Below are 12897 nucleotides of genomic sequence, written 5' to 3'. Positions count from 1 at the left end.
AAATGGCTATAATAATGTCTATAATTATTATTAACAACTTTTTAGAGTTATTGTGAAGATAAGTAATGCAACAGTAAAAACAAAACAGACCTTGAAATGTTGTACAATGTCAATTCTGCCCCTTCCTTTCCTGCCTTCTCTCATTTTCTCTTCTTTTCTTCCCAGTCTTCCCTATCCCCATCCCTTCCTTGCAGATGAAATCTCAGATCCTTGAAGTAAGAAAAGCATATTCTCCCCCCTCCCCCCAAAGAAAAACATATTCCAGACAAATTCTAACTTATTTTACATTATGAGGAAGCATAAAATATAAGGATGTTGGGAGCAAGGAAGGTCATTAGATTTTGTTCTCTGTTTTAGATTGAATCAAAGAACTTAACATTTCTTGATCTAATGCCATTAAATATATTATTTCTTTTCACTGCTTTTCACTGGCTACAAGTAACCAGAGTAAACAGATGTTTAGTTCTTTGACTCTAGTCACCACTGTTTTTGCTTTAATAACAGGATCTCATAATTACAAACTAATTTTTTTTCTTGTTCTTTTGCACTATGTACCTTTATCCTCTTGACAGCTGGTTGCCGAATATCATCAATGAAAGTCTTTTGTTCTACCTTGAAACACAGCCAGATATCAATGGAAGCTCCTTGAAAAATGTTAGAAATGCAACCCTGATCACATGGTTTACTATGGTAGGTCATCCAGATTTTCATCTTTCTTGTACTTTTAAAGGGCAGGGAATGCACCATAGCAACAGATCAAAGGATTTAGAGCTTGAAGGAACCCTAGAGATCATCATGTTCAATCCCTTTATTTTATAGAGGAGGAAACTTAAGAGTTGCACATTATTCTTTAAATTTGTATCTGGGTGTTGGAGCAATTGCCCTTTTCTGAAATATTTATGACTTATTCGAATATGTGTGACATATTTTGAAAATAATTTCAAAACAATCCCAACAATATTGATGCAGGGATGCTGTGATTTAGAACTTAAACTGTCTTAGTCATCTGCTTTATTCCATTGACTTTCTGTGTGGAAAACTGAAAGAAGCCAAAAAAGAATAAGGATTTCTATTCCTAAAAGATCTTAGTTAACAGTTTCTTTATCAGAATCCATTAATCACAACAATTTACAGTAATGAATATTCTATTGGAATTTATTTTTTTGCATTCAGATTAGGACCACTTATTACAACAGTTTGAATTAGCTCTCCCTGAGCTCAAGAAATTTAACAATTAACAGGGAGAGACTTGATCAGTTTCTTCTATCAATTGTCAGCCCTTCCTTTAGTGGCAAATTCTATTCTAAATGAATGATTATTCCATAACCTTTTCCCTTATAGCAAGCCCTAAAATAAGACATGTGTCCAAAAGAGAAAGTAAAAGCTGTTCTGTGGAGCTTTGAGGAGAAGAGAGTGGGATACCTCAGTCAGAACACAGATTTGGAGGACAGAGAATAAGAACATATATAGTAATAGATCGATAGATAGATATACTTTATATACTATATATATTTAATGTAATATAATATATAACATACTAGTTTGTATATTTTAATAGAATATATATAACATATTGTATATATATTTTTATATCTATACAGAAAGAGAGAGAGAGAAAGTATTGCTTACTATATGACAAGCACTGTGCTGAGTGCCTTACAAATATTATCTCATTTGTTTGGGATAATAACATTGCAGTTTCACAAATTGGAGTGGTTTGGTGACTCCAAAGATGACTTTCCAGCTTTCCTTTTTTATATAGATTGTACTTCCTCTAAGCTAGTTCCCTTAATTTGGCCTCATACAGGTAGGTTGGGTCCCCCAGAGGGTTGCTGCTCTTCAAAAGTTCAAGTAGGGTATCCTGCAGGTACTTATTTTTTTAAAGTTATGAGAACTTATTGGGAGGACTTTCCATTAATGATCAGCCAGTAGACAGTTAGCTTTTGGTAGTGGTCAAGAACTAGCTACCAAGACTGAATAATAAAAACATTAGCTACAAAACATTTGCAACTTAAATCTTAGGTGAACTCTCCTGTAAATACAGAGTACAATAATAGTGGGAAGCATTTAGGAAATACATATAGTCAAGGCAAGTCTCAACTCTAGATCTTCAGAACCTTAAAGTCTTCCTTTCCTTTCGAAAACTTAACTCTCCATTGTCAGGGTAGTTCTCTTTTGAATCCATAGTCAGACCTATACATCTTAAAGCTACTTCTGGTATCGCACAATTGGCTGGCTCTCTGTATCTGTCTAAACTATGTGTCTCTGAACCCCTAACTATACTCACTAGACTATCTTGAATGGACACTCCAAATGCTGGCAAGTAATTCCAAGTAATTCCATTCCTAGACACAATAGTTTATGGGAGGAAGAAGAGAGGAAATTCCCTTCTCTTCTCCCCGCAGACTTGAAAAGCTGGTTTCTTCCCCAACTACTGGCTCCTGCCTCTACTGATTTCAATGGTAAAATCCCAAGTTATTTCTAGGGCTTAGCTACCTAAAGCTTCAGAGGCATAGTTATTGTTTTTCTTCAGTCATGGCCAGGCCCCCTCACTAGAGATCTTCAAGCCAGGTGACTACGTTGCAGGGATACTATAAGTGGGATTTACATTGGTTTTTTTGTTGTTGTTGTTCAGGGGTTTCTGACTCTTTGTGATTCCATGGACCATAAGTATCCATGTGGTTTTCTATGCAAAGGATACCAGAATGGTTTGTCATATTCTTCTTCAATGGATTCTTTTATCAGGTAATCTGAGGTTGAGTGACTAGTCAAAGTCATGCAGCTAGGAAGTGTCTGCAATTGGATTTGAATTCAGGTCTTTCTGACTCCAGGTCCAGTGCTTCTAACCTCTGAGCCACAGATGCCTCTACTTAAGTTAAGCTATAAGTATGAACCAAATAATCTCCAATGTCTATTCCAAACTCTAAAATGCTATAAATCTGCTTTTTGTTGGTTTTCTTCCTATTTGACTTAGCACTCTTTAACCTTCTTTGAAGGTTTATCTTCTTCCTGCTACAAAAATGTACCACTTGGGTTTTATCTTGGTCCATTTTCCTGTTTTATATATATTCTCTTTCTTCTTGCTCTCGCCTACTCTGATGGATTCAGTGATCATCTCTATGTAGACTACTCCCAATATGTATATATCTAGCTCCAGTCATTCACCCAAACTTTAGCTTCATCTTTCTCACGTCAGACTGGATTTATGTCTTGTGTTTTCTTCTATCTGTTGAATAAATTATGTCTCATCTCCTACTTGATAGAGAGAACCAAATGGTCAGGAAAACATAGACAGATATCTGGAGATCAAAGAGAAGAAGTAGCAAGGTAGACAGATATATTTTGATGCAATAATTTATTTCTCCTTGTGCCTGTATTTCTGTTTGCTTTATTCTGCTTTGGGTTATGACAGGAATGTGCTGATTAAAGCAGATTACACAATCTCATTGTCAGAAAGGCAGGAAGCTTGACCTAACTAAATAAATTAAACTTCTCTCAGAAGCGCCAGTGACTGAGCTGACCACATGACGAACAGTTATGGAAACCAGACAGTTTGATAAAGCACTTAGCCACAAGAGTTAAACAAGAGTGCTCCTGAAAAGACAAATGACTAAGGATCTTTCTTTTAGCAATTATGTAGGGCAAGGAAAAATTTCAAATGACCTAGAGAGTGTGTGCTATGTTTGTATTTATGCCAAGTCATATCCCTCTGTGCCCAAAATTAACCTCCATATTGGCTGTCCCTCATTCCTAGAATGTTCTCTCTTCTCACCTTTACCTACTGACTTCAAGACTCATCTAAAATCCCAATTTTTGTAGGAAATGTCTTTGAATCCCCTCTAATATCAGAGCCATCCTTCTGGGAATCATCTCTAATTTATCCTAGATGAATCTTCTTTGTACATAATTGTTTACATGTTGCCTTCTCCTTTAGAATGTGAATTTCTTGAGAACAAAATCTGTTTTCACTAATGCTCTTATTCCTAACCTTTCACACAATGTCTGGCACATAGTAAGTACTTAATAAATGCATATTGGAGTAGCTAGATGGCTCCATGGATAGATAGCCAGGCCTGGAGATGGGTGGTGTGGTATTCAAATCTGGCCTCAGATACTTCCCAGCTGTGTGAGTGACCCTGGGCAAGTCACTTAATCCCCATTGCTTAGCCCTTAACCACTCTTCTGCCTTGGAACCAATACACAGTACTGATTCCAAGACAGAAGGTAAGAATTGTTTTTTTTTTTAATGCTTATTGACATACTGATTTGAATAAGGATTTACAGAGGATGAAACAGAAGCTCTCTTTCTGTTTTTCTCTCTCCATATATACAATATAATAATACATAAAATATAAATATATATTTAAAACCCCTACCCTCCATCTTAGAATCGATACTGTGTATTGATTTGATATTTCTGTTTGAAACTTGAGCTCAAATCTGAGGCTACATTTGAACCCAAGATGGAAGCATATCTAGGCCTGGCTCTCAAACCACTAGGCCACCTAGCTGCCCCCAGAAGTTATATTTTTATTGTGTGTATGAAAGCTATATACTGTTACAAGAGGATGAAAGACTTCTTGGACAAGAGTAGGAATTTTGTAAGAAATCTGGGAAATAGGATTTTCATAATATATCTGTAAGGGGAGGAACTTCAGTGATCTAAAAGTATTAATTAATGTACTCTTTCTATTAAAAAGCAGAAATTCTGAACAATTTGTGACTTACCCTAGTGGTAGTTTCATCCTTCAAAAATTGAAGAAAACAATAAAGAAACTGCTGTTCTGAATCTAATTCTTTTTTTTTTTAAACATTATTTTATTTGGTCATTTCCAAACATTATTCATTGGAGACAAAGATCGTTTTCTTTTCCTCCCCCCGTCCCACCACCTCTCCCATAGCCAACACGCGATTCCACTGGGTATCACATATGTTCTTGATTCAAACCCATTTCCATGTTGTTGGCATTTGCATTAGAGTGTTCATTTAGAGTCTCTCCTCAGACATATCCCCTCTACCCCTGTAGTCAAGCAGTTGCCTTTCCTCAGTGTTTCTACTCCCACAATTTGTCCTCTGCTTGTGAATAGTGTTTTTTCTCCTAGATCCCTGCAGATTGTTCAGGGACATTGCATTGACACTAATGGAGAATTCCATTACGTTTGATTATACCACAGTGTATCAGTCTCTGTGTACAATATTTTCCTGGTTCTGCTCCTTTCGCTCTGCATCACTTCCTGGAGGTTGTTCCAGTCTCCATGGAATTCCTCCACTTTATTATTCCTTTTAGCACAACAGTATTCCATTACATCCATACCACAATTTGTTCAGCCATTCTCCAATTGAAGGGCATCCCCTCGTTTTCCAATTTTTGGCCACCACAAAGAGCGCAGCTATGAATATTCTTGTATAGGTCTTTTTCCTTATTATCTCTTTGGGGTACAAACCCAGCAGTGCTATGGCTGGATCAAAGGGCAGACAGTCTTTTATCTCCCTTTGGGCATAGTTCCAAATTGCCCTCCAGAATGGTTGGATCAATTCACAGCTCCACCAGCAATGAATTAGTATCCCTACTTTGCCACATCCCCTCCAGCATTCATTACTTTCCTTTGCTGTCATGTTAGCCAATCTGCTAGGTGTGAGGTGATACCTCAGAGTTGTTTTGATTTGCATCTCTCTGATTATAAGAGATTTAGAACACTTTTTCATGTGCTTATTAATAGTTTTGATTTCTTTAACTGAAAATTGCCTATTCATGTCCCTTGCCCATTTATCAATTGGAGAATGGCTTGATTTTTTTGTACAATTGATTTAGCTCTTTGTAAATCTGAGTAATTAAACCTTTGTCAGAGGTTTTTATGAAGATTGTTTCCCAATTTGTTGCTTCCCTTCTGATTTTAGTTACATTGATTTTGTTTGTACAAAACCTTTTTAATTTGATGTAGTCAAAATTATTTATTTTATCTTTTGTGACTCTTTCTAAGTCTTGCTTGGTTTTTAAATCTTTCCCTTCCCAAAGGTCTGATATGTATATTATCCTGTGTTTGCCTAATTTACTTATAGTTTCCTTCTTTATGTTCAAGTCATTCACCCATTCTGAGTTTATCTTGGTGTAGGGTGTGAGATGTTGATCCAAACCTAATCTCTCCCACACCGCCTTCCAATTTTCCCAGCAGTTTTTATGAAATAGTGGATTTTTGTCCCAAAACCTGGGATCTTTGGGTTTATCATATACTGTCTTGCTGAGGTCACTTGATTCCAGTCTATTCCACTAATCCTCCTTTCTTTCTCTTAGCCAGTACCAAATTGTTTTGATGACCGCTGCTTTATAATATAGTTTGAGATTTGGGACTGCAAGGCCCCCTTCCTTTGTATTTTTTTCATGATTTCCTTGGATAGCCTTGATCCTTTGTTCTTCCAAATGAACTTTGTTATGGTTTTTTTCTAAATCAGTAAAAAATTTTTTTGGAAGTTCAATGGGTATGGCACTGAATAGATAAATAAGTTTGGGTAGGATGGTCATTTTTATTGGCTCATCCTACCCATGAGCAGTTAATGTTTTTCCAATTGCTCAAGTCTAGTTTTAGTTGTGTGGCGAGTGTTTTGTAGTTGTGTTCATATAGTTCCTGTGTTTGTTTCGGGAGATTCCTAAGTATTTTATTTTGTCTAAGGTGATTTTGAATGGTATTTCCCTTTCTAGTTCTTGCTGCTGAGCTGTGTTGGAAATATATAGAAATGCTGATGACTTATGCAGGTTTATTTTGTATCCTGTAACTTTGCTAAAGTTGTTGATTATTTTGATTAGCTTTTTGGTTGAATCTCTAGGATTCTTTAAGTAGACTATCATGTCATCCACAAAGAGCGATAACATGGTCTCCTCCTTGCCTATTTTAATGCCTTCAATTTCTTTTTCTTCTCTTAATTGCTACTGCTAGCATTTCTAGTACAATGTCAAATAATAGAGGTGATAATGGGCATCCTTGTTTCACTCCTGATCTTAATGGGAATCGATTTAGTTTTTCCCCATTGCAGATGATATTAGTTGATGGTTTGAGATATATACTGTTTATTATTTTTAGGAACGACCCTTCTATTCCTATGCTTTCTAGTGTTTTTAATAGGAATGGGTGTTGTATTTTATCAAAGGCTTTTTCTGCGTCTATTGAAATAATCTTGTGATTTTTGTTGGTTTGTTTGTTGATATGGTCAATTATTGGATGGTTTTCCTAATATTGAACCAGCCCTGCATCACTGGTATAAATCCTACTTGATCATGGTGAATGACCCTTCTGATCACTTGCTGGAGCCTTTTTGCTAGTATCCTATTTAAGATTTTTGCATCTATATTCATTAGGGAGATTGGTCTATATTTTTCTTTCTCTGTTTTTTACCTGCCTGGCTTTGGAATCAGTACCATGTTTGTGTCATAAAAGGAATTTGGTAGAACTCCCTCTTTGCTTATTATGTCAAATAGTTTGTATAGTATTGGGATTAGCTGTTCTTTGAATGTTTGATAGAATTCACTTGTGAATCCATCAGGCCCTGGTTTTCTGATTTTTAAAATGTTCATCCTTATTTAATTGTTCTTACTTCTATTTGTGTATATACATGTGTTTTAATCTTAGTCAATAAACATTTTGTTTAGTCTAATCTATTTCTATGCAATTCCTCTTTCTCTTCTTTATCAGAATCATTCTTACTGGTAGCTTCAGAATTTTATTCTTGAAATCTTATCCTACCTTCTGATTGACTGTTCCAGGAAAACAGTGATTTTCCCCCAAAGTTTCTATTATTTCTACACTAGGAATCAGTTCTTTCTTATTGGTAAGAATTAGATTCAGGACTTCTGGTCAAGATGGCGGCTTAGAAGCAGCAAAAGTTCAGACCTCTGAAAACCCTTCCTTATCGATCACAAACTGAATGCTCCTAGGGGACTGAAATTCAAACTTAACAACAGGACAGGGCCAGGGAACCCTCCTTCTGGACTCAAATCAAAGGGTTCACAAATCAAAAGCCAGAATCCTAGATCACTCGGGTCTAAGGGGAAGGCAGAAGGAAGGTCCCAGGAACCTTCCCCCCCCATCCCAGAGCGCTGAGCCTGCAGCAGCAGTGGGAACCTCAGGGCAAGCAAAAGGACCTCAGGGCCGGCTGCTCTGAAATCAAGAGTACAAGAAGGATCAAAGAATAACTAAGATCACTGCTTGGAGGTGGGATGGGGAGCAGGATAACAGAAAATGGTTAGAAAGTGGAATTTTCCAGCTTATTTTGTTTTCCTTTTCTTTTCCAATGAGAAATGATCTTTATATTGGGAAAGATAAAGCAAAAATTTTAACACAGATTGAAATCTCAAATAGAGGAGATTGTCAGACAGGCTCTTGAGAACCCCAGGAGTTCTAGTGACTGAGCCCAGTTGAAATATATTCCAATGTACTGAAATAATATTGGATGTCAGTCCAGGGCAGTGGAATGAATGCTACATTTCTGGTCAAGAAACTGGATTCTAGTTCTTATTCTGCTATTTTCTGTTTCTATGACCTTGGGCAACCCCTTTATTTCTCTGGACCTCATTTTCATCATCTGTAAAATGAGTTAATTGGATTAGATGACTTCTAAGGTATAAATCTATGATCTAATTAATGTTTTGTTGCCTGTGTAATCATAAGCAAGTCATTTACCCCTTTGAGTGTTAATTTCCTCACTTGTAAAACAAGGGAGATGTGGGAAATGGGGACACTAAAGCCGTGTTGTTGGAGCTGTGAAATGATTCAATCCTTTTGGAGAGCAATTTGGAATATACCTAGAGAGTTATAAAACTGGGTATATCCTTAGACCCAGCAATACTACTGCGGAGTCTGTTTCCCAATGAAATCAGGAAAAGTGGGAAAGAACTCATATGTTCCAAAACATTTATATTTGTGATGGCAAAGAATTGGAAACTGAGGGAATACCTGTCAATTGGGGAATGACTGAACAAATAGAGGTATAGGATTGTGATGCCATTAGAAAAGATGAACACACTGATTTTTTTTTTTAAACTTGAAAAGAACTATACAAGATAACAGTGAACTGAATGGAACCAGAAGAATAATATACACAGTCACAGGATTAATCCTGGAAGAGTAAATTGTGAATGTTATCTCCAAAAAGTAAACAGAAAGGTAAAATATGAAAGACTTAATTTATATATGTATATTGGCTACTTTGATGATATCTTTTGTGATGCAGGGAGGGTAGGGAGGGCCTGGGACACTAGTGGACTGGAAATATTATGTTGGATATAAAGATAAGTAAGATAAACATAGGAGATTTCCATTTTACTTCTGTACTCTCTTCTTTTTCTTTGTATATGGAAATGCTTATTTGGTTTTGTAAAATTTGGAATAAGTAAATAAGAGCTTAAAAATAAAGCAAAAACAAGGTGATTATATTAGATTACCTCTGAGGCAATGTTGATATCCATCATGTTGTGGTCTTATTTCTGGCAAACTTCTAGATAATATATTATTAGATATCCAGATATAAAACTTACTGGGAGCTTACCATAGATTAGGCACTGTGCTAAGTTACAAAGACAAACAAATAAGGCAGTCCCTGCCTTCAGAGAGCTTACTTACTTTATAATTGGGGAAGACAGAAAACAACTATGTTTAAAAGAGGGAGGAAGGAAAGTGCTATAGGCAAGGAGTAGCAATGCTAGAAGTGAGGGGAAGAGGGCAGAGTCCAGAGAGAGAGAGAGAGAGAGAGAGAGAGAGAGAGAGAGAGAGAGTAGTTGAAAATTAGATGAAGCATGGATGAAGACCTTTCCAAACTGGTGTATGTTGGGGAGAGAATCATCAATGAGAAGTAGCAGTGAAGGCCTCCCAGGGTGACATTTTGGCCAATGAGAAGTAGTTGGAATCTTCAGAGAGTTGAAGCCAGTGATCATTGAGAAAAAGAAGCTACAATCATTCCAATCAGATGACTTCATCACTTATAGCCCATGACAGATTAACCTCATTTCTTCTTTTTTTGACCTTTTAAATATGTTATTGATCTTCTCATTAAATCACAGTCATCTCCCCAATGACTTCCTCACCTACTTCTACAACAAACTCCATTCTAACAAATAAATACAAACTTAATACATTTTCAGGGTCTTAAAATGTATGCTTCAGGGGGCAGCTGGGTAGCTCAGTGGATTGAGAACCAGGCCTAGAGACGGGAGGTCCTAGGTTCAAATCTGACCTCAGCCACTTCCTAGCTGTGTGATCCTGGGCAAGTCACTTGACCCCCATTGCCTAGCCCTTACCACTCTTCTGCCTTGGAGCCAATACACGGTATTGACTCCAAGACGGAAGGTAAGGGTTAAAAAAAAAAAAGTATGCTTCTTTGCCATCTTATCTCACTCTTTCTCTTCTGATAAGAGGGAGGCATTCTTTACCATTAATCCTCTGAAGCCATCATAAGGTTGTGTGGATAGAATTTGCTCTCCAGGACTCTTTTACCCAACATCCCATTTGTGTGCTCACACTAAGTGCTCGCACTGTTCGCCTATATATGTATGTAGGATAAAGTTTTGTTGTGACTCCTCCTCTCTCTCTCTCTCTTTCCCTGAACGTGGCTGCTGAAGCTGGCTTTCAGCCAGGCAGGAGAATTTACACATATGGTCTTATTTTAGTTAGAAATTTAGGCTTTGAACTTCTATTTCTTTTTTTTTATTTCTTCTCCTTCAAGTGATTATTAATAAACTTTATAAAATTAATACTTGGAGTTTAAGATATTAATTTAAATCTTACAAGATACTGAGTTTATCAATTCTGAAATCTCTCAATATATATATTTAAAAACCCTTATCTTCCATCTTAGAATCAATACTATATATTGGTTCCAAGGCAGAAGAATGGCAAGGGCTAGGCAAGAGAGTTCAAAGACTTGCCCAGAATAACATAGGAAGACCTGCTGTCTTTAGGGCTGGGTCTCAATCTAGGGTAATAGTAGCTGGAAGGAGATAGGCTTTATTTTTAAAGTGATGCTTGAGTTGAAGAAGACAAGAATTTTAAGAAGTAAAGATAAAGAAGGAATGTATTAGTATTATTAAAAAATATTGAAGAGTGTAATTTAAATTTGTTACCCTAAAAACTACAATCCCCAGCAACACCTATGATTCCCAGCACCCTACTCACTTCCTGCCCTTATGTGCTTACATAGACAGGATATAAATTGAGCGGAGTGCCATCTCATGCCCTCTTTCCTTCCTGTCACGCTTTGGTGGAGAGGGATTTTTGAGCAGGTAGAAAAACTTAGTCATATGATTCTGTTTTGACAGAAAATAAACTTTATAAAATATAATACTTCAGGTATTCAACTTTAATTTAACTACCACAAGAGGCAACTAGGTGACTCAGTGGATTGATAGCCAGATCTAGAGATGAGTGGTCCTGGGTTCAGATTTGGTCTCAGATACTTCCTAGCTGTGTGACTCCCAGCAAGTCACTTAACCCCATTTGTCTACCCCTTACAACTCTTTTGTCTTGCCTCCATACATATACATTATACATATATATATATACACACAGTATTGGTTCCAAGACAAAAAGTAAGAGTTTTTAAAAAACTCAGTGTATGCCTCTGTGTGTATGTGTGTGCTGTATTTGTGTGTGTATCATAGACAGTTTTCTGGTTCTGCTCACTTACTTCTTCCTTAGTCCTTATGTATTTTTTCCATGTTTCCCTGAATTAATCTGGTACAGTAACATTCCAACACATTCACATTCCACAATTTGTTCATCCACTTCCCACTCAGTAGAAAATGACTTCCTCCAGTTCACTGTTAGTATTAAAAATGCTGCTTATAAATATTTTTGTATACATGGTAGCTTCCCTTGTGTCTTTGATCTCCTTGGAAATTCTATTCAGAGCAGTGGCATCACAGGGTCATAGGGCATATGTAAATTAGTGACTTTGAGGGATATAATTCCAAATTGTCTTTTAGAAAAAGTAGTAGTGTATTTGATAGTTTCTATGGCTTTGTTGTTAATTTGATCCATTAATATTTTGAAGACTTGAACTTTCTTTACTGTGTAGAGACCTGAATCTGCCCTGGTAATTTAGCACAATACTTTAGGAGAAGATTGGGTTGACTCCCCAAGTCAGCTGGCAAGAAATCAGGCCAGTGCTCACTAGCTCATAGGACAATCTAAATTTGTCTCTAAGGCTATGAAAGGAGCACAGTGACAGCCACTCTCCTCTGCCCTGTCTTCAAACTCATGCTTTCCCTTAAAGCCTTCCTTACTTGCTTTTCCATTGTCCTGGTAGTATGGGAATGCTGAGTAGACTTTGGATTCATTCATTGCTCCTCGCACATGACATTTCACCTCCCATCTCTATTCTTTTGCACAGGCTATGCTCCATTTCTGGAATGCACTGCCTCCTCATCTTCACCTCTTAAAATTCCTCACTTTCTTCAGGCTTCACCTCAAGTACAACCTTATAAATAAAGCCTTCCTTTCCCTACCTGTTAGTACCTGCCACTCTCCTCCAAATTACCTTCTATTCCAGATTGAATTGCTTGTCACCTCTGGGAGGGGAGAGGGAAGACAGAAGGGAGACAATATAGATCATGTGACTTTGAAAAAACTTATGTGGAAATTTAGTAAAATAAATTAAATACAGAAAAAAAACAAATTGCCTTATATTTATCCTATATATACACTAGAGCCCCCTATACATGGGGGATGCTTTCCAAGGCCTTGGTTGACTGGATCCAAAGATATACCTGAATACCTGCTTGCTACCATACATATATGTGCTCTCTAACTGCTCCTATAGCTTCCCATCGAAGTGGAAGACACTCCCTGAAGTCCTACTATGTATTCTGTAAATACCCATTGAGAGGTTGAATGATATGGAGATCTGGCCTTG

At 37.0% G+C, this 12897-nt stretch overlaps 1 protein-coding gene across 1 annotated transcript in view; it reads left to right on the top strand.

Annotated features, from left to right (window-relative positions):
* GPR143 (G protein-coupled receptor 143) overlaps positions 1 to 12897 on the top strand; it is a 57170-nt gene that overhangs the window by 26704 nt on the left and 17569 nt on the right. Inside the window, exon 7 of the mRNA XM_007500946.3 lies at positions 573 to 690. Coding sequence (XP_007501008.2) covers positions 573 to 690 — 118 coding nt within the window. The remainder of the gene's footprint in view (positions 1 to 572; positions 691 to 12897) is intronic.

The sequence above is a fragment of the Monodelphis domestica genome, chromosome 8, assembly GCF_027887165.1.
Source record: "Monodelphis domestica isolate mMonDom1 chromosome 8, mMonDom1.pri, whole genome shotgun sequence".
Lineage (NCBI taxonomy): Eukaryota > Metazoa > Chordata > Mammalia > Didelphimorphia > Didelphidae > Monodelphis > Monodelphis domestica.
This window is presented reverse-complemented; position numbering and strand designations above follow the sequence as displayed.